This window comes from Bos grunniens, chromosome 7, assembly GCF_055505025.1.
Source record: "Bos grunniens cultivar Pamir isolate PY7600 chromosome 7, Bosgru_T2T1.0, whole genome shotgun sequence".
Taxonomy (NCBI): Eukaryota; Metazoa; Chordata; class Mammalia; order Artiodactyla; family Bovidae; genus Bos; species Bos grunniens.
Genome location: NC_141171.1, coordinates 7009493 through 7031386, shown reverse-complemented (window position 1 = coordinate 7031386; position 21894 = coordinate 7009493). Strand labels below are relative to the sequence as shown.

Below are 21894 nucleotides of genomic sequence, written 5' to 3'. Positions count from 1 at the left end.
CCTCGGTTTCCTCATCATAAAATGGGGGGACGACAATAATACCTACCTCAGTGGGTTGGGGTGGGGATAAAACACTATGTAAATGCTGACAACACTGGCAGGCACAGAACCAACGCCCGTTAAGTATTCCCTATAATTCACACTGTGCTAACTCCTGAGGTTTCCGAAGCCCCCAAGGTGCGCCTCAAAGAGCTGATTGGTTTGCCGCAGGCGAGGCTCCAGGGTAAGACTTAGATAACTTCTAAACAGGTTTGTGGGCCCGTCCTGAGGAGTCCTGCGGGCCTCAGGGCGCAGCTTGGTGAATGAAGTCTGGGTATCTCTAGGTAGGTCCCCTGGCCAGCGCCGAGGTCCCTCAGCAGGTCTCAAGGGGACCTCGCTTCGACTATGACGGCGCCCCTGCTCTCCTTTGCTCTTTGGCTCCCCTGGAACGACGCACACGCCTCCACACCGCACCACCACAGCCACGCTGCCTCCCAACACTTGTCCGGGCACCAACTGAGGCTGCGCGGGTCTTGGAGCGCGGGCTCCACAGACCCCACGCGCGTGCGCCCTCTGCTGGCGCCAACGGTCTTCCCGGCGCGCGTGCGCACAAGCTCCAGACCGGCCCCTGATTTGAGGGCGCGCGGAGCCGTTGACCAAGCTCCCGGCTTATCCCCATCCCATCGCGGGGCGGGGCCGCCCCAGAGTGGAGGGAAGAAGGCGGGGACGGGGGATGCCACGCCTCCTCCCTGTCCGTATTTGAAGTTCCTTGACGTCTCACCGCTGGCCAATCGCAGCCCGCCTTGTCCTGAGCGCCGGCCAATGAACGGCGCGTTTGGGTCGCTTCCGGCTCTGCGCCCAGTTCGCCTTTTCCCCACGTCTTCCCGAGGCGGGCGGGGTGCGGGGGCTGGCGTCGGCCGCGGTGACGCGCGTCGGGCCAGGAGCCAATCGGGGGCGGGATCCGCGCTGATGGACGGGGCTAGCGGCCAGTGGCGAGGCGCTAGCAGCACTTCCCGTCGGGGAGAGAGTGTAATATGGCGAAGACCTACGATTACCTGTTCAAGCTGCTGCTGATCGGGGACTCGGGGGTGGGGAAGACCTGTGTCCTGTTCCGCTTCTCCGAGGACGCCTTCAACTCCACTTTCATCTCCACCATAGGTAGCGGGGCTGGGGAGCGGCCGGGGGCGCGAGAGGCCCGGGCCGGGCGCGCCCCTGAGGAGCTGGGGCTGAGGGAGCGGCCGGGCGGGATGGACCAGGGATCTCAGAGGATCAAAGGGAGGCAGAGGGTTAAAGAGCAGTCGCCTGCATCATCGTTTGGGGGTTCCCCGGACATGGGAGGGAGTGGGGACCAGGTGCCCATTTTGCAGATGGGAAGACTGAGGCCCCAACCCTCAGCCTGCTCAGAGAGTATATGTCCTGGTTGAGGTCTTGGCCCCCGTCGTCTTGTTCGGTCTTCGCAGCAGCCCTTGAAGAAGTTTTTGGTTTCCTCGTCTTACTAATTGGAAACAGGCATGGAGAATAGGGGCAGCGACAAGTGACATCTGATCTTATTACTCATTTACTGTGTGCCAGGCTCTTTATGGTGCATTATCACACTTCCGAATGCTCTGAATTAGGTGCTGTTATTAGTTCATTTCACAGATGAGGAATTTGAGGCTCACAGAGGATACTAGACTTGCCTGTGGTCACACCATCTACAGGTGGCAAGGATGGTATTTGTTCCCAGATATGTATGAAAATCCCATGGATGGAGGAGCCTGATAGGCTACAGTCCATGGGGTTGCAAAGAGTCAGACAGGACTGAGCGGCTTCACTTTCACTTTATGTCTGAACCCAGAAATTAAGGCTCAGCCATCCCAGAGAGATGTGAGCACACACCCCCAGGACAAGCACAGCTGATCCATCTCAAAGCCAGGACTCCAACCCAGACATCTCCTCTTCTTTCCTCTGGAATATTCAGGGGTTGCATCCCTCTCCCTGACCTGTTTCCCCCGTGGATGAATTTCTTCTAGAAGGAATGGTAAGAGGGAGTCCAAAGACTTTCCCTGCCCGTGCCCAGCCTTCCATCCCACTCGAGGGTGACAGAAATGGCGATTGATAGCTGTCTGCTCTGGGACCTGTCATCTCGAGGCAGATGCCAGATAAAAGCTTCAGTGAGAAACCAAAATCAGCCGCTGCCACTGACAGCCCTGACTTCCCTATCGCTCGGCCCAGGACACTGGTTGTCACTTTGCAGAACTGCCCTTGCCTGCAGGGGCCAGCCCACATTGTGGTGGAACAGAGTTGTTGCTTCTCAGTTCTGACATCCATGAAAGTGGGGCTGACTTCTCCCCACCCCACAAAAATGACCGTTGTCTGCATGAAAGGGCTTGACCTGAAAGTAACATCCATTAAGCTGATAGCCTGTAAACTATGCAGCCTTGCTGTGGAGTGGGGAACTGGGAGAAAGATCACTAAGCCCAGGAGTTGGGGAAAAAACCTAGGAAATGGGCTTTGCTTTGCCCCTGTGTGCCTTATCTCCCTAATCCCCATAGTGCGCTGCCAATTCCATCTTTGCCTTCTTCCAGAGCTGCACTTTGCAAGACACTTAGCTGCCAAATGGAAAGAGAATGGGACTGGCAGTCATTATTCTGATGTCCAGGTGCTGTTTGCCCTTGAACGAGCACTTCACCTCTCCGAGCCCTGTTTATTCAGTTTGGGAGTGGTGTTCTCTGTTTTGGCCAGTGCCTGGATGGTGGAGGATCAGAGCTGTACAATGAACAGGGGGCTTTCTCCACTATCAGTGGCCATCTAGAGGAAGCACAGTGTCTCCTACCGTGACAGCATCCTTCCCCAGACACAGGTCCTTCTGATTCCTCCCCTTCACTAACACCAAGGTCAAACTTTGGAGTTTTATCTTTGCACCCCCACCAATCAGGAAGTGATATTCACTCCTGGTAGACTGTGGCTTGCTCTCAGTCCAGACCTCAGTTTCCCAGAGTCAGAACCTTCCTGGTGAGAATTTGGAGGTTGAGTTTTTTGTTTGGTTCTTAATTCTTGACAGGAAAACCCAGTCTAGTCTCTGAGGAGGCCAGCCTCCACTTACAGGTGAGGATGTAACTTGGGCAAGGTCATCTAAGGCAGTGGGCATGGCACTTAAACCCAGGATCCCGCCCCCCGACCTCAGGATCCTCATTACATGTGTAGCCTTCCTGCTGGCCTCTGTTTTCTAGGAAATTTTAATTCCCTGTGACCTTGAAGGTATGGCCTCATAACTCTTAGGCCTTGTAAAGTTTACACTTCCTAATAAAACTTGGTGTGTTAGTAAAACCCAAGAGGCAGATAGAGTGGTGCTTTGGGTTCTGTCGATTGGGCAGTGCTTCTTGATTTCATACATTCCCATGTATGTGGGCTTTCCTGGTGGCTCAGAAAGTAAAGAATCTGCCTTCAATGCAGGAAACCTGGGTTCGATCCCTGGATGGGGAAGGTCCTCTGGAGAAGGGAATGGCAACCCACTGCGGTATTCTTGCCTGGAGAATCCCGTGAACACAGGAGCCTGGAGGTCGCAAAGAATTGGACACGACTGAGTAACACACACACACACATGTATAACAGGAGCAGAGGATGTTTTAGGAAGACGTTTAGAATGCTTTAAGAAGCCACTTGCATGTGGCTTAGTCCTGAAATACAGCCTAATGCATAGAGGCGATTGGCACTGAGCATGCCTCTGTATTTTCTTTATAGATTGGGGATTAAGTGGCTGTTCATTTTCTGCCCAGGTTACATTTTGCCAAAGCCTGCTCTCATAAGCTCCATCGATCATTTGTGGTTTGAACTTGGACCCGTGGCTCCTGGAGTTAGCTCTCCCCAGCCTGGCTCAAGCCCTGGCTTCTCCTTAGAGTCCCATTCATTCATTCCTTCAGGGAGGCGGATGATATACGTGTAAGTGCTTGCTAAACCACGCAGCACCACGTAGATCTATTGCTCTTCCTTTTTTTTTACGCAGCCATCTTTTCCCCAGTGCCTGCTGCACACCAGGCATCTGGCTCAGTGTAGGAGCTGGAGGGGTGACTTGGATGGATCAGGAGGAAGCGGAACTGTTAACTAACTAGGCCTGCAGTCAAAGTTTGTGTGCAGGACTAAGTGATCAGCTTCTAGCAAATACATACTCAATCCCTGCTGCACTTGGTCACTGGAAATGCAATCATAAAGAGCACCTGCCCTCCTGGAGCTTATGTTCTAAAGGCCAGTACTCAGATGCAGGCTTACATTCCCTCTCGTCCACAGGACAGCTCCTAAGGCAGGCAAGGATGGAATTAGCATTCCCCTGCAGGGTTCTGGGCTTCCCAGGTGGCTCAGTGGTTGAAGAATGCACCTGCCAATGCAGGAGACACAAGAGACCAGCTTCAGTCCCCAGGTCAGGAAGATCCCCTGGAGGAGGAAATAGTAATTCACTCCTGTATTCTTGCCTGGAGAATCCCTAAGAGGTATTCTAGTGGGCTATAGTCCGTGGGGTCGGAAAGAGTCCAACTGCAACTGAACATCTGAGCACACACACGTGAACCCTAGGTTCTAAGGGTCAAGCCAGGCCTCAGTCTCAAAGGTTGACAGGTGGAGATTAAATATATAGATATAGATATAGATTGATTGATTTGGGTGCACCAGGGCTTAATTGTGGCATGTGAACTCTTAGTTGCTGTGTGTGGGATCTAGTTCCCTGACCAGAGATCCAGCCTGGGTCCCCTGCATTGGGAGTGCAGTCTCAGCCACAGGATACCAGGGAAGTCCCCACAGGTAGAGCTTCAGAACAAACTCCTAGGGGCAGGGACTGGACTTAGCTGTTACTCCTCCACACAGGCCATTCAGATCATCACGTTTTGCTCCTAGCGTCATGGAGTGAATAAACAATGTCAGGGGTAATACATGAAGAAGATGAAGCAGGTTGGAGGGGAGAGGATGGTTAGGAAGGCTCCCCGAGGAGGTGACTGGAACAGAGACCTGAGTGAAGGGAGAGGGGAGCCAGGTGGCCATGAAATGAAAGAACATTCCAGGAGGGGAAAGAGCAAACCTAAAAGCCTTGAGGCTGAAACATACTTGGGCGATGTGGCCAGAGAGGAGGCTGAGAGCCATGGGTTCTGAGGGGGCCAGGTTAGCGCACTTGGGCAACTGTTTTCACTTTATCTTGGGGCCAAGGAGTCAGTGGGAAGCCACTGAAAGGTGTTGGGGGAAATTTTTAAACAATCTTATTATGGGAAGTTCCCTGGTGGCCTGGTGGTAAGGATCCCAGGCTTTCATTGCTGTGGCTCATTTCAGTCCCTGGTCAGGAAACTGAGATCCTGCATGTTGTATGGCATGGCCAAAAAAAAAAAACGTTTTATTGACATATAATTCAACTCACCCATTTAAAGTGTATAAGTCAGTGGCTTCAGACCCATTTACAGAGTTGTACAGCCATCATCACAGTCAATTTGAGAACATTTTCATTATGACAGAAAGACAGCCCACACCCCTCAGCAACCAATAGTCTCCTTTCTGTCACTCTGGATTTGCCATTTCTGGATGTTTCATGACTGGGATTATATACTATGTGACCTTCCCTGTCCGGCTTCTCTCACTCAGTGTCATATTTCCAGAGTTCATCTGCGTAGCAGCATGTGTCAGGGCTCCATTCCTTTTTATGGCTGAGTAATATTCCTCTGTAGGGACGGACTGTGTTTTGTTTATCCACTCGCGTGCTGGTGAACACACTGGAAGGTTTAGAGCCGAGGTTAGCTCAGTGACATGGTTGAGTGTGTGTTTTGGAAGCTCGGGAGGGGATTGAGGGAACAGTGGTGGGAGAGCCTGGAGGGCAGTTAAGAAGGCTGAGAGGTCGCCCTGATGCTGGGGAAAGGGGCCTGGGGCCAGAGGGTGGGAGAGAAGGAGGGCAGGGTCAGGAAGGCTTCTTGGGAGGGGGTCTTTCAGCAGGTTTTGTCAGGCTAACAGGCAGGCAGGTGGGGACCACTCACAGAGAAGGACCTACATGTGTAAATGCCAGCCCTCCATCTGCATCAGGCACATCTCAGGCCCAGCGCCCTTGTGCTTGGAGGGCCAGGTACGGGTGGCGGGAAGTGGGAGGCTCTGGCACCCATTCCATGAGGCCGCCGACCAGGGAAGGGAAGAGAGCAAGGCTTCGGCACCTGACCTGCCTGGGTTTGCCCGCCAGCCCTGCGCCTCGCCAGCTTCCTTCTGTGCAGCTCCATTCTGTCCTCTGAGCCTCAGCCTCCCCTTCTGTGAGAGGAGAAAGTTCACCAGGCACCTCCAGATTTGTTTGAGGGGTTTAGAGATCCTGCCTGCCCAAGCGCCAGCAGGTGCCCCCGAGACTGTGACTGCACAGGTTGGCAGCACCCACCGCAGATGCAGCTTGGGAGAGAGGCTGACAGTGATGTGCCTTTTTTCTTTTCTTTTCTTTCAGGAATTGACTTTAAAATTAGGACCATAGAGCTCGATGGCAAGAGAATTAAGCTACAGATATGGTAAGCATTGTGGCCTTCATCAGCCCCTCCGCCAGCAAGTGCTTTGAGCTAGAAGCCCCTGGTTCCGCGCCCCGCACCACCCGACCATGGCCCTCATCTCTTTGTGCCTAGCCCAAACACTTTGGGCTTTCTTCAGAAGCCCCAGGTGAAGGGACTTCCCTGGTGGTCCAGTGGTTAAGACTCTGCACTTCCACTGCATGGGGCATGGGTTCGATCCCTGATCAGACTAAGATCCCACATACCCAGAAATGTGAATGTTAGTCGCTCAGTCGTGTCTGACTCTTTGCGACCCCATGGACTACAGCCCATGAGGCTTCTCTGTCCATGGAAGTCTCCAGGCAAGAATACTGGAGTGCGTTGCCATTCCCTTCTCCAGGGGATCTTCCCTACCCAGGGTTGAACCCAGGTCTCCCGCATTGCAGGCAGATTCTTTACCATCTGAGTCACTAGGGAAGCCCCATATCCCCAGCTATATGGCCAGAAAAGGAAAGGAGGAGCCGACAGAAGCCCCAGGAACGGTGCTTTGCTGGTTGATGGGGCTTAGAGTCAGTGTCCACCCGCTCTGAGGACATAGCCACCAGACCCAGCTCACATGTGGGCACACACTGCGCCTCAGAGCAGCCTGCTCCCCTTGAGCTCTCAGAGAACCCTCGTGGCGGCAGTGAAGGCCGCCAAAATAGCAGGATACGTCTGCCCGGCCTCTCCATGAGCCCATCAGCTTGATGAAGGAGGCCTGACATCACTTCCTCTTTTCTCTCCTGGGGACACCCAGGCCTCTCTTCCTAACATGCAGACCTGAAACCCCAGAACCAAAAATGAGCTGAGGCCAGGCCCAACAGTGAGATCTGTTTCTGTTCGGCTCACCAGGGACTGACTTCCTGTGCTCCATAAAATCAGAATTTGTGAGTCCCCATCATGGATTGTGGTCTGTAGGCTACCGGCCTTGGAAAGGCTGGGCTCAGGTGGTCAGATGTAGGAGAGCCTCAGCCTGCAGCCCCGTCACTCGCAGGGGAAACACAAACCCTGAACCACACAGAGAGAGGTCACGTTGGGGAGGGTAACTCAGTCCTTCCAATCCAGGCACATGCCTGTGTGTGGGATGGGGGCTGTGAGATGGGCTGCGGAGCCCCCTCCCTGCAGCTCATCTCCCCAGCTCAAGTCTCAGATGCTGAGCGCTGCCCCATCTGCCTGGCGGGTCCCCTCAACTTCAGGGGTCTCCACCTCTGAGCCCGACTTCAGAATTGAATTCTGTTTGTGGCCTAACTGATCCTCCTGAGCTCGGGAGGCAGCCGGTCTCTAGCCGCCTCGTAAGTTACAGGCCATTCAGATTCCTCTATTTTACAACACGTTGGCTCCCTGGCAGCCTCAGTGCCCAAGTTCAAAGGGACACTGCACCAGCAAGGAGGAGTTGTGCTTTCTTTTCCTCCCCTCCTCCTGCTTCTGCTCTTAGCAATCACAGTGGGGTTAATGACTGTCTTAAAACTCTTCTAGAACAGTCGTAAAATCATAACTGATCATAACCGCTAACGTCACCTGCTATTGGCGGCCAAAAGTCAACATGGCCCCAAATCAGGTGTGTCTGTCTGGTCCGGACATGCTGAGCCCTGAGCAGAGGGTGGTGCAGGGTCGCAGGAGGAGCCCTGGGCCCAGAGACAAAAGCTGTGGTCTTGTCCTGGCTCTGCCACCGGCCAGTTGTCACCTTCAAACAGAATAATGAATACCCTCCGTGCCAGGAGCTGGCTGGGCAGGGGCATATCTGACCCAGGTGTCGCCACCGTACCCACAAGGAAGGCCTTTCCCCCGGGGTCTCCACCAAGATGGTGAGCATGGAGCTGCTTCCTGAGCTTCTTGGGGCTCCCCTAATTCAGCCTACCAAGGAGGGCTGTGTCCCCCTGCCACCTGACCAGCCCCTTCCACACACCTGGCCCCAGATTTTCAGATAATACCATCCAACCTTGGCTCTTCTGGGGCCCATAAACCCTGGGGGAAATCCCCAGGAAGACAGGGTATGGAAGAGAAGTCATTCTGCCATATCCCTGGCCAGGAGACATCAGACAGCTGCCCTGGCCGTGGTTTCTTTCTCTAATGATGGGGGGCAGTGCCCCACAGCAGAGTAATGAATCAGGAGCTGATGGCCCATGAGAAAGCTGGCTGTCCGTCCTGGGTAAATGCCCCTCATTCTCACTGTGATGATTGTTCTGCATCACTGCTAATATCCCTTCTCCTTCTCATCGTTAGGGACACAGCTGGTCAGGAACGGTTTCGGACGATCACAACGGCCTACTACAGGGGTGCAATGGTATGTATTGGTTTGCGTGGGGTTTGAGGCTCTTTTTTTTTCAAGTCAAGTGAACATCTCGTCCTTGGACACTGATACCTGAAGTTTCTGAAGAGCCCATGGTCTGGCTTCTCAGGGGTCCTTGGTTCCAGGTTAGTTTTAGGAAAAGGCTCTGTGCCCCACCTCCACCCCCTTGTCCATGCATCCCCTTCCAGCTCCAGAGACAATGCAGGGTTCAAGGAAACCTAATTCCCCAGGAATGAAGGAAGACACAGGAAGCCGGTTCTTCCAGGTAAGGTCAGGTAAATCAGAGCTGGCATGCCCCAACGCTGAGGAGCGCTCACGTGGCCCACGTCAGTCTCTGTGGAATTTGCTACCGAAAACTTGAAGATCTTCCAGGAGCCGACTCGCTCTGGGTTGTTGTCTGTTATATCTGCTTCCTGGGCCTGGGGCAGAATGAGGCGACTGGGGACACTCGCTCTTCATCCATCAGATATTTTCACCAAGCACCTTCTCTAGGCCAGGCCCAAATCAGATGCAGAGAGCAACCTGGCCTGGGCCAGGGTCCTGTCCTCAGGATCTCCAAGCAGGTCCTGCACCTGTGAGGAGTGTATACAAAGCAGGGTGCCCAGGGGCTGCGGGGAGTGGGAGGAAGGTTCACAAGACCTACTCAGCCACCTGGGTCGCTCTCTGAGCACGTTCGCCTTCCTTGGAAAGTGGTACAGAGAACAGGAGTGTCCCAGGCAGTTGTGAGCATAAATGGCCAGTTCCCCGTTTCCAGCTCCAGCTTTGCCCCATCAATCAGCTGCTTAGACCTGTTTCCTCCACTAGGCCGAAAGCTCCAGGAGGGCTGGGCTGCCTCTGGGTCCCCAGCACATGCCCGATACCTGGGACCAAACTGAGGGTGCTAGGAGCTTGGGAATTGCTGGCAGACAGCAGCAATGAATAGAAGCATTAAGTATTTAGAGCATCCCACACAGCATCTGAACATAATAGAAACTCAATCATGTGGGTTGCAACCTTAGTGCTCCTCATTAAAATTAATTTACTAATTTTCCCCTCACCTTGCTGTGCTCTGGTACAGCAGAGGTCTTGGGGCACTTGGGTCCTGGGGGAGCTTTTGCTGTGTGGCCTCAGGCAGACCCTGTCCCTCTCTGGGCTGAAATAATACCCCCACCCACCAGCCACTTACCCCATTTGCCAAACCCTTCTCTGCAGCTGGCAGGGGGCCTAGGTCTTGACCATAAATCCCTGAGTGTAGGTGCCGTGATCGTCCCCATTGTACAGATGAGGAGCCTGAGGCTTGGCACCATTTCAGGCCCTGCTTAAATTCACACAGAAGATAAATGTCTGGGCTGGTAGTGAGGGGCTCTTCCCAGCCCTCGTGTCCTCAGCGAGCTCCCGAGAAGGCAGGACTGAGCCATCTGTGAGACCCTGTCCAGCCCCAAGATGACTGTGTCCTCCCAGACCTACGCTAACTCATACGGAAGCTGCCAGCTGGGTGTGGCCATTTGAATCTAAATCTGTTAACGTTGGCAACCCAGGCCCTCAGTCACACCTGCCACACTTCCGGTGCCCCAGAGCCTTGTACAGCCAGGGGTGACCATAAAGGATAGGGTGGGGAGCATTGCCACCGCTGCAGCCCGTCATCACCTTTCCTTTGTCCTTGTGGCACTAGACCCTTGGGTCCAAAGTTTGGGGAGCATCGGACATCCGGTGTCCAGTTGTAAGCTTGCAGTCAGGTCTGGGGAGCTGTGCCCTAACAGGCCAGGAAGAAGCTCACTGGAGCCTTGAGGGGAGCTTCAGGGAGGACCAGAGATAGAGTGATCCTGTGTTTTTGGTTTCCCTGGTGACTTAGCGGTAAAGATTCCACCTGCCAATGTAGGAGACGCAGGTTCGAGCCCTGGGTCGGGACGATCCCCTGGAGAAGGAAGTGGCAACCCACTTCTTACACAGAAGACTTTTACCTTCTGTAGGAATGTAAAGAGGTCTTCTTGCCTGGAAAATCCCATGGACATAGGAGCCTGGTGGGTTACAGTCCATGTGGTCGCAAAGAGTTGCACATGACTGAGCAACAACAGATGTTTTCCAGGGACTCCTGTGCCTTCCTGATAGAGTTGTATTCATTAACCACCCCCCCCCCCCCAAGCCCCTACAGGTAAAAATCTGGGACCTGATTCCAAGGCGCCAACCCAGCAGTGGTGGCTGCAGAATCCTAGGCCATCAGAGGGGCCAGTCCCTGAATAAAGGGGCAGAAAGGCCTCCCAAGCCTGTGGTGTTTCTTGCCCCATGGGTAGAGGCCCCAGTGATGCTCGATTCAGAGTGTCCACCTGCCGGAGTCGTCTTCTCACGCTCCCCTTGGCTGGAGCGTGGCGCACATCACAGCCACTAAAAGCTCCTCCAAGTCTTCCTGTCCGCAATCTCCGTTTAGTCTCTGCAAGAGACCACTGAACGAGGGTTCCCAGGTGGCATTTTTGAGAAGTCGTGGCTGTGGCGGGCTATACGGCCACTTACATAGCCTCACAGTCACAACGGGGACTGGGAATTGCAGTGGCTTGCTTGCCCTCTCTGTGGTTTTGTCACAGCCTCGCCCTGTAGTTATCTGCCCAGGACACATGGCCCGCGTTCTTACTCTGCAAATTCAGGCGGCCTTAGAGACATCTTGGCCAGCACCAGAGCTTGTGAACAGAGGGTTTAGGCCCCTGGAGCAGGTTGTGCTTGTTTAGTTACTAAGTCGTGTCTGACTCTTTGCAACCCCATGGGCTGTAGCCCACCAGGCTCCTCGGTCCATTGGATTCTCCAGGCAGGAATACTGGAGTGGGTTGCCATTTCCTTCTCTGGGGGATATTCCCAGCCCAGGGATCAAACCCACGTCCCCTGCATTGCGTCGCAGGCAGATTCTCTACCACTGACCCCCACCCAGGGAACCATGTAACGTGATGGAATGGAGTGAGCCGGGCCTCGGCAGGACAGCTGGGGCCGTGTGCGTCGGAACCCAGGGGCTGAGCCTCACGGGGCCGGAGATCCTGTTGCAGGCTGGCTCACCACGTGCCCTGTGGGGATGTCCAGGGTGGCAGGGGGCCTGTCACAGGGTCGCCCTGAGCACTGCTGGATCCTGTGGAGGGTCCAAGGCAGTTCCTGTCATCAGCTGCATTAGAGCCGGGTTGGAATCATAAAGGTCACTTCTCTCTGTACTTCAGTTTTCTCTTTTATCAAGTAGGGTATTTGTCCTTCTTGGCGATGGCAGATTGTAGGCTCAAGCGAAGGCGGGTTCACTTTGCAGCTGTTTCAGAACCCATGGACCATCTCCCAGTTGCTCACACGTTGGTTACAGAACCACAGAGGCCTCAGCGTTGTCTGCCCCAGGGCTTAAAGCCAGCCCAATAACAGTGGGGTTGCTGGAAGGCACATGGGCATCAGGGTTTGTCCCCCTAGGCTTAGACTCCAGTTGGGTCCTTTACTTTCTCATGTGTCCAGAGAGAGGGACCTAGCCCCCCTCTCCCTGCTCCCACTTGCAGCCTCAGGGTCCCCGTTCTCACAGTGGGGACAGTGGGGCACCCGACCCAAGCCTGTGGATCTCAGGGAGACTCTATTACAGTGCCCAGCTCATGGTGGGCACCAGATGAGGGGTGATGCTGGGATAAACAGAGGAGGCGGCCCTGGCTGAGTCTAGGAGAAGGCTCGGCAGGGTGCGTGCGGGGTGAGTGGGTGTGGAAGAGGCCGAGCATCGCCAAGGGTGGCAAGAGGGGGAGCACGGTGGGCATCAGGACCACGGAGCACAGTCTGTAGAGCAGGGGCTGCAGGAGGCGAGGTTGGGAGGCCAGCCACTGGGACCTCGCTGGCTGCCAAGGCATGCGAGCTTGTGTTTTTCCTGCCTGCAGGGCTCCTCTGTAAGCATGAGGGTAGTAGTGTCTGGGCTTCTGAGGAAGGGTCACATTGGTGGCCAAGGAACAGGACTAGAGCCTGCGCCACCAGGGGGAGGCTGGTGCCTGAGCCCAGCAGAAGGAAGGGTCCGGGAGGGTGTCCTGTCGGGTCCCTGCTGCCCGCCTCCTGGGTCCTCCCTCCGAGAGAGCTTGCAGCTTGTCCAGAGCCTGTGTGTCTGTCTCCCCCTGCTCAGGGCATCATGCTGGTCTATGACATCACCAACGAGAAGTCCTTTGATAACATCCGGAACTGGATTCGGAACATTGAAGAGGTGAGTCTCTAGGAGCGCCCTGGTTTTACCCATGAGATCCTGAGCACAGAGGCACCTCGAAGTAACTCACTAGGAACAAAGAGGGACGGGAATCCACACAGTCGACCCCAGAAACCACCCAAGTGTGGCTTCGTCACAGAGCAGCCCCGAGAGCCCGTTCCGCCAGCCGGGCTGTCTGGTTTGGGCAGCCCCAGATCAAGGAAGAAGGATACCCAGGCCCAGTGAGCACTCTGCTTTCTAGAGAAGGAAAGGTCTCGAAGTGGCGTGACCTTTGTACTTGGAGGGTGTGGTGAGGGCATGTCAGGCCAGACTTTGAGCTGCCACGGAGCGGGCTATGAGCTGGGAGGAGGGACCCATGCTCAGGCCGACCGTGCTGGCCCCGCAGCAGCCCGTGGGAGGAGACCTTGAGCCCCAAGGGAAGAGAACCCCAGGCCCCCCTTCCTGCCCCACTGGTCCCAAAACCAGTGTGGTCATCTTCCTGCTCTCCAAAGAGCTTGCCCTCACCCCAAAGCCTCCCCCAATGACAAACTTGTGGCTTTTGATGACTCACCGGGTGAGGCTTCCGATCTGAGAATTTCATGCACCTGTGAAGCCAGGGCTGAAGGTCCCAGCACGGTCGGCACCTGTGGACAGGTGCTCTGGCCTGAGGACCCCATGTGTGCTGGCAGGCAGGGGCTGCAGCCTCTGGAAGCTCTCCATTCTGGCCAGTAGGCAAGAGCCTTCCAGTTAGTAGGACGTTTGGAAGCAGCAGAGGGCGTTTTTCTGAGGCCAGATCTGAGCTACAGCAAGAAGAACCTTTTCTTTTTTTAAAAAAGTGTATTTACTTATTTACCTAAAGCAATAACGTTAAACCATTCTGTGCTCGAACGAAAAAGCACACACACTTTTTGAAAAAGAACTATATTTTTGAGAACAGAAAGGTTCTGTTTTCTTTAGTTACCTTTGACCCACTTTTTAAAGATAAGAAACGTTATCACTTCATTTATAACACCAAAATGGAGACCCCGGGTCAGAGTGGTGAAAAGCGACACTGTCAGTGGTGGCAGAGCTGAGGTTCAGACCCTCCTCTGTTTTTCTGATGTCTCTGATTTAAAGCGAGTGACCATGAAGTCAGCCCACTCTTTTTTTCCCTCCTTGAGAAACTAGATAGGCTTGATCGTGGGTCTGGATAACTTTCCATTTCCTGTACTTTAGGGACCTTTTGAAATCCTCCTGTAATAGTTTGCACGCTGGTGTATCTCTAAGGGCCTCTCATGGCCTAATCCTTCAGGAAGTGGGGCCCACTGTGGATTGTAGAGGAGAGATGGAAGAAGGAAGCATTGTCAGGCATGAAGTGAAAGTGAAAGTCACTCAGTCATATCTGACTCTTTGCGACACCATGGACTGTAGCCTGCCAGGCTCTTCTGTCTATGGAATTCTCCAGGCCAGAATTCTGGAGTGAGTAGCCATTCCCTTCTCCAGGGGATCTTCCCAGCCCAGGAATTGAACCCAGGTCTCCCACTTTGCAGGTGGATTCTTTACAGTCTGAGCTATCAGGGAAGCCCAAGAACACTGGAGTGGGTAGCCTATCCCTTCTCCAGCGGATCTTCCCAACCCAGGAATTGAACTGGGGTCTCCTGCTTTACATACAAATTATTTACCAGCTGAGCTACCAGGGAAGCCCTTTCAGGCATGAGTGCAGAGTTAAGGAAACACCCTTAAGGCAGAGCACCCAGGGCTGGTGACTGCCAAGGGCTAGGACCACCCCGGGCACAGCCTGTGTCTGGAGCCCAAAACAAGGGGAGCTGGAGCCAGGCAGACAGTCCTAGGACAGCAGCTGACGCCTCTAGCAGGGGAGCCAGGGAAGGAGAGAGGCAAGCAGGGGTCAGGACCTGGTCGCTTGCCTCCCATAGGAGGTCACTTGCCTCCCACAGGCCAGACACCGCCAGGAGTCCAAGGACAAGCGCGGTAACCTGGTTGATGCAGCCCGTAGAGAAGGCGTCCTTGGCCGCCAGAAAGTGTGCGCTTGGTCGGGGTGGCAGGCAGAACCCTGTGCTCGGCCCTGGCACTGGCTCTCAGACACGGGACAGGCCCCTCGCCCTCTCTGAGCTGCAGCCTGCCCTGTGTTTGGGGCGTGTCCAGCCGTCCGGGCCATGCCACTCTGGCCTTGGACACGGGTTGGCAGTGGGCCTACAGTCCAGTCTGCTTCACCCCTCCCCTCCCCCACCTGCCCCTCCTCCCCAGCACGCCTCTGCAGACGTCGAAAAGATGATCCTTGGGAACAAGTGCGACGTGAATGACAAGAGACAAGTTTCCAAGGAACGGGGAGAAAAGGTGGGTGTGGTGACCAGTGTGGGCCTGGCACTGCCAGATGCTGTGGGGCAGAGGGACCTCAGGGTCTAGAGTTTCCTGCACGGAGGCCAGCCCTGCCCTGCCCCAGATGGGCCCCCTGATGGGGTTGGGGAGCAGGCTTTAGAAGGGGAGAATCCCTCACCATCTTTATGAACAAAGGTGACCCACCCTCCCGGGATGCTAGGCTTCGCTAAGGCACACAGTGGAGTTGGATGTCAGTGGGCATGTGCCGTGGGAAGGGAAGGTGGGACGCACGTGCCTAGCCAGGCTTCACCTAAAGATTGAAAGCAGCGAGGGCTTCCTGGCGTGCCCTGCTGCCCCCACCCCACATCGCGTGAGTCCCCGTGAGGCCGGAGGGGCAGAGGACAGAGCCACGGTTTGAGCCAGGCCCCGCAACCCTCCTGCCAGGGACGCTCACCACTTGCTCTCCGCCGTCCCCAGCTGGAGGGCGTAGGCCCCCCTCACTGTTACCCACTTACGTGCTCTTTGGGGGTCAAAGCACCCAGCAGCTGGTGTTCACATGTGTGTCTCCCTCCCTCCCAGCTGGCCCTGGACTATGGAATCAAGTTCATGGAGACAAGCGCAAAGGCCAACATCAACGTGGAGAACGTGAGTCCCAGGCTCGCAGCACCAGCCCCTTTGGGCCGAGGTTCAGATAGTACCCTCCAAGGAGGCTCTGTCTCGGGGACCGGCCACAGGCTCCCGCGGCCTCTAGACTGATGACCGAGAGGTTCTCCTTGAGCAGCAGCACGTGCCAGGCCCCTTGCAAGGCCCAAGCAGTCTGGGGAAATCGCCCCCTTGTTCTGACACCAGCAGGGGCTGGTCCCAGCTGGGTACCTGGGACAGGATCTCACTGGCTCTCGGGCCACGCTCGGGGAGCAGGCGCGGTTTTGTGGGTGGGGGGACCGAGGCGCAGAGAGTGCTCCAGCGGCCGGCGCCCAGCCCCGCCTCCGGGTGCGTGCTTTCATTCACAGCGCCCGCCCATCCAGAGCAGGGGCCCTGCCAAGACTTGGCCAAGGCAGGCCTTCCTCTCTGCTCCACCAGCCCTGTAGCTCCCCTGCCTTCTGCTGCATTTTGCCACTTCTGAGATCTTTCCAGAATGGATCTTCCACGCCACTCCCGACCTCAGCCACCTACAAGAGGCACAGAAGGCCGTCCCCAGCTGGCCCAGCCAATGTGTGTCGCCCATGACTCGGGCCTCACCCACCTCTCTCTGTCCCTGGCCCCCTGGGCGGTGCCCTCCTCCAAGCCTTCTGTGGTCCCGTCCCCCTTCCCTTTCCCATTACGGATGAGCCTATGCAGCCCCTCCCCCAGGAGGCCTGTGCCATCCCCCAGGCCCTTAGGCCCACCACTTTGGGGATCCCCAGCACCCCGAGACCCTCTCCACAGCAGAACTTGACCACATCAACGAGTCTTCGGTGAGACTCTGCCTCTCCCCAGACCAGGAGCCCCTCAACAGCACATGCTAAGGCTGATTCGTCCCTGTATTAGGCCTGGGGCAGGGCTGGTGCCAGAGTGGGGTTTGGAAGTGTTGCCCAGATGAGGGAAGGGAGGGAATAAATGGTCAGGAGACTGGGACCAGCAGCAGCCTAGGGCCAGGTCAGCTCAAGCCTTCACCCATCCTGGGAAGATGAACCTTTGACCCTACCTACCAGGCCTTTCAGGGCAGCAACCCAGAATGAAGCTTGTTTGGCCAGGGAGCCAGCCACTTGTCTTTATGCCCTGCCTCTGACTGTTAGAAGCAGGGCAGAGCAGGCAGACAGAGCACAGGGGTCGAGGACGAGAGCTCAAGGAGTCAATGAGCCACTGGCTGCCTTGGGACAAGTCACGTGGCCCCCTCCAAGCCTCAGCTTCCTGTCTCACCAGTCAAGGGTGATCCCACCTCCCAGGATCATTGGCTCAGAGGAAGTGGTGGTCTGGGTGAGGGGGGTATCCCTGCAGTGACAGGAGATAGATGGGGATGGACAGGTGAGCCCCATGCCTGGGTCTCTGCCCTAACACTGTTACACGCACTGGCTCCACCGTTGAGCCACACGCATTGCGTGGCAGAGGCCAGGAGCCAGCCAGCCCCCATCTGCCTCCCACCCCCAGGGTGCTAACTGTGTGCTTACTCCACAGGCATTTTACACTCTCGCCAGAGACATCAAAGCAAAAATGGATAAAAAATTGGTGAGTGGGTGTCCCTGTTGGAACGGGCCAGCATCGCCACCAGTGGTGTGGTGCGTCCCTGGGCCCGGCCCTGCTTCTGAGGGCTGCACCTAGTAGGGCATCGCTAGGAAGGGGGGCGAGTTAGCAGGTGGGGTGGGGCATCCACCCTGAGCTTGCTCATCAGCTTCATGTTTTTTTCACGAATGGCATAGTTGTTTTTGTTGTTTTTAATTTATTTATTGTATCATTTATTTGGCTGCACTGGTCTTGGTTGCAGAGTTGGGGGCTACTCTTAAATTATGGTGCGCTGGCTTCTCTTACAGTCGGTGGCTTCTCTTGTTGTGGGTCACGGGCTCTAGGCTCGAGGGCTTCAGTAGTTGCAACGAACGGGCTCGGTAGTGGTGCACGGGCTTAGTTGCCCCACAGCATGTGGCATCTTCCCAGATGGGAGATCGAGGCCGTGTCCCCTGCTTTGGCGGGCGGATTCGTATCACTGTGCCACGAGGGAAGTCTGTCATAAGCTTCATCTTTCCTCTGGCTGAGAGCTACTCAGTAGCACCCACTGCTCACTAAGCCCACCAGCTGGCTGGGGACACACGGCCCTTTCCTCCCCTCTCAGGAGCCAAGCACGCAGGAAGATGGAGGGCCTCCTGCAGAAAAACCCGCCAGGCAGGCTTAGAACCACAGTCTACCCAGTAGCAAGGCCCCCAAGCAAGGCTTGTGTCTTGACAGCTGCTGGTTTTCCATCCTGACACGTCTGGCAAGTTGATAGGCTTTTTCCTTCCAGCCTCAGTCTGCAAGTTGTGGCAACCTTCGGTGCATCCCAGGGCTCTGAGGCTTCTACGAGGTCCTGCCTGAGTCCCTCCCCATGCACCCTTTGATTCATCTCCAGCTTGTTGGTTTACCACACGAGCAGTTTCATGGTCCCAAAGCATCACTCGTGCTTTCTTGGTAGGGTCTGAACGCTGGACTGTGTTTTGGCTATGTTCAGCACCTACATGCTGTCGTGAGTCTTGCTCCAGGACCTCTGTTCCAGGAACCATTCTTTTCCTGCCGAGTGATGCTTCCTATTGTCTGATACAAGAGCTTGAAGCACTCTTTATGACCCATTCTACATCTGGTCATTAATTCTAAGATGCTCTGAATTGAATTGCAGGGCACATGATGGATAGAGTAGCAGCTCTTTAGCCAAAACAGCAAACAGTCTATGTAAGCCAATGTACTTATAGAAAAATTTTCTTACGGTTGTAATTTTCTTAGAATGCTTTTCTCTTCAATATAACAGTAAAATTTTGATTCTTAAGCATCGTTCTGACTCACTTGGGCCCACTGGGAGTTACACTGGCCATCATGACAACGCTTTATGCTTTTCTTTTTTTTATTTTATTGTACGATTATTATTTTTTATTTCAGCTGTGCTGGATCTTTGTTGTGGCACGTGGGTTTTTTCTCTAATTTCAGCGCGTAGGCTTCTCTTACGAAGCGTGAGCTCTGGAGTGCACAGGCTTAGTTGTCCCATGGCATGTGGGATCTTAATTCCCTTACCAGGGATCAAACCCACGTTCCCTGCGTTGGAAGGTGGATTCTTAAGCGCTGGCCCACCAGGAACGTCCCTGCCTGTGCTTTTCATCCAGGCCTGTTGGTTGCCTCCTTCCAAGGCGTAGATTATGAGATGCTGATGCTCAGTGATAATCTGTGTAATTTCTTTTTTTTTTTTAACTGAGTTGCAAATCACCAACAGTTAAACTCTGTCCAGTTCTTACTACCTTTGTTTATGTTCAGAGTGGCAGTCCCGGATCATTTCCTATCGGTCTTTTTATTTATTAATGTAATTGACATGGAACATTGTATAAGTTGGGCATTGTTATAACATTCAACAGTTACTGTCAAATAAATTCAGATTTTACCTGAGAGCTGGAAGATGAGAAGAAATTAGCCAAAGAAACAGCACCTGTACCCTTCCAAACATGTCAGAAAAAACAGGATTTCAGATGTCGGGGCTGGCAGGGCCAGATCAGAGGCTTCAGATGCTGGGCAGCAGCACTGATGGGTTTAGAAGGGCTCGAGTTTAGGGTGCGCCTCACCTGCAGCAGGGTGGAGGGCGGACCGTGGGGAGAGGTGGGAGCCGGAGCCTTGGCACAGGGACAGGGAGGCCAGAGGGTGTGAGTGGCAGCGGGACCTGGGACGCAGCACCTCCACATCCCAAGAGGCAGAGCCTTTCGCTGCCCCTCGGCTGCCTCACTGATAGGAGATGGAAAGGAGGGAAGGATGGGTGACTGGAAAGAAGGAAATAGGGAGAAGAGCGTGAGATGGGTGAATCAGTGGTTGGAAAGATGTTGGAGAGGGTGGATGGGTAGATGAATGAGTGATTGAAGGAATACACAGTTAGAAGGAGCGATAGATGGCTAGTAGATGAAAAGCAGATCTACGGGGGTTTGAAATTTGAGTTGTCAGTTGGAGGGGACAGCTGGAAGGATTGATGGATGATAAAAGGGGATGGTTGGGATGGTTGGTTGGAAGGAGATGGATGGATGATTGGATGGAAGGGGATGGATGGAAAGAAGGAAGAGGGTATATGGATGATGGATGGGAGGGAGTGGGTGGTTGGATGGAAGGGGATGGATGGATGGTTGGATGGAAGGAAGGAAGGAGACAGGTGGACAGTTGGTTGGAAGGTGACAGATGGATACATTGGCTGGTTGATTGAGGGATGTAGAGCTCATGTTACTTGGCTGTAACCCCAGAAAACCCCTTGTGATTTCAGGAAGGCAACAGCCCCCAGGGGAGCAACCAAGGAGTCAAAATCACCCCGGACCAGCAGAAGAGGAGCAGCTTCTTCCGATGTGTTCTTCTGTGAGGAGTGCCGCCTTACTCTGAGCCTCGCTCGGCCCAGCTGACTGTGCCTGTCCTGAGTGAGCCCCTCACTCAGCCGGGGCCCTCCCCCCTCCAGCACCCCCAGCCGCACCGCGGCCACTGGGCCCACGGCCACCAGAACACAATCGAGAAATCGTTTATTTTAGCAACTGCTCTTTTTCAACTCTGGAGATGGAATGAGTGAAAAGAACCTGCTGTCTTTCCTGCGACGTCCGCTGAATGGGTCCACACAGTGTAACTAGAGAGAGAGATGGAGTCGCGGCGTGGCCGTCAGCAGCAGCCCACGCGGCAGGCCACCACCTCTGGGCCTCGAGAGCCAGAGCCCCACTGGGAAGCCCGCCCACCATCCACGTCCCCCTGCGGCAGAAGCGAGGCCCCCAGAGGCTGGCGACCGCTCCCGGAGCGCTCGGCTCCACACGCTGAGCACGATGAGCCACGTCAGGCCGGGAAGCACCCGCCCTGCACATCCGACGCCCGCTGTCAGCTCTTCTCTCGGTTTCTGGACAAGTGACAGAAACCATTATCCCCAGCCCCGCCCCGTTCCCCCCATCCCATCTCATTTTAACTGTCAAACCAAAGGGAAGCACAAATTAAGGAAATCCTGAGGAAAGAAGCATGGCGTGGCCTTTCCTGTTTACAGCCAGGTTTGGTCCCCTGATCCAGCCGGGCCTTGCACTCGGCTGGTAGGTCTCTCCCGCAGCCCCCCTGAGCGCTGAGGGGTCACGTGCGTGCCTCGGGGGCCCCACTCAAGCACCGTCTCCACTCAGCCCGCCCTCTGCCAGGGCGCCCGCTCCTCCTCCTCCTCCTCCCCTGTCGTCTCCAAATTGAACGTTCTTGCTAGAGATTTTTATTTTTCCAGATCTGTAGTGTCAGGAGGTGATTCCGTCTTTGATTTACAATGGCAGGCCCAGGTGATCTATCGGGAACACACGCACACCCTTCCCGCGCCAAGAGCTCGGGGTGGCCTGCAGGGCCTGGCTGCAGAGCAGTCTGGGTGGGTTTTCAACTGCCGTCGTCGCCCACTGCTGTTTCAACAGCTCTTAAGTTCCTGGAGAGACGGCAGTCAGGACCAGGTCGCCAGGTCAGAGGGGTGTCACCAGGGAGCCTTTCTCTTTCTTTTTTGAATTAAAACCAACATACCAGCAATAGTCTGCTCTCCCCTGGAAATCTCTTTAACCTGCTCTGTTTACGTCGATAAATGCACTTACAGAAAACAAATTAAAGCTCATTTCAAAGCTAACGGATCTTTATGTCCGCATTTTCCGTGTAGGTACACGGATGTGGCCAGACTTGGGTTCACAGGATGCCTGCTATTTAAAACGCAGCCCAGGTCAGCAGGGGCCTCGGGTCTGGACGGGATCAACGTGGAGGCGGCAGGTTAACCCAAGCTGGAGGAAAAGGTAGCCTCAAGCTCTGAGGAGGTGACACAATTAGAAGAAGACTGACGGGAAAATAAGCTTTCCAGCACCCCCAAACACACATACACATACAGCATAGGAAAACAGAGCGCTCACTGCCAGCATCGTGCCCTCTACTGAGCCCACTGTGTCCACATTTACCCTGCCATGCCACCAAGCTTCTCTTGGTCCTGCTGACAC

General features: G+C 54.9%; 1 protein-coding gene across 1 annotated transcript; it reads left to right on the top strand.

The window, feature by feature from the left end:
- Window positions 1-994: 994 nt before the first annotated feature.
- On the top strand, window positions 995-21536 carry RAB8A (RAB8A, member RAS oncogene family). The gene is made up of 8 exons (XM_086408666.1): window positions 995-1137; window positions 6410-6470; window positions 8709-8769; window positions 12866-12943; window positions 15167-15256; window positions 15818-15883; window positions 17393-17443; window positions 20187-21536. The coding sequence occupies exons 1-8, from the start codon at window positions 1014-1016 to the stop codon at window positions 20277-20279; spliced, it is 624 nt and encodes a 207-aa protein (XP_086264792.1). The 5' UTR covers window positions 995-1013; the 3' UTR covers window positions 20280-21536.
- Window positions 21537-21894: the final 358 nt, after the last annotated feature.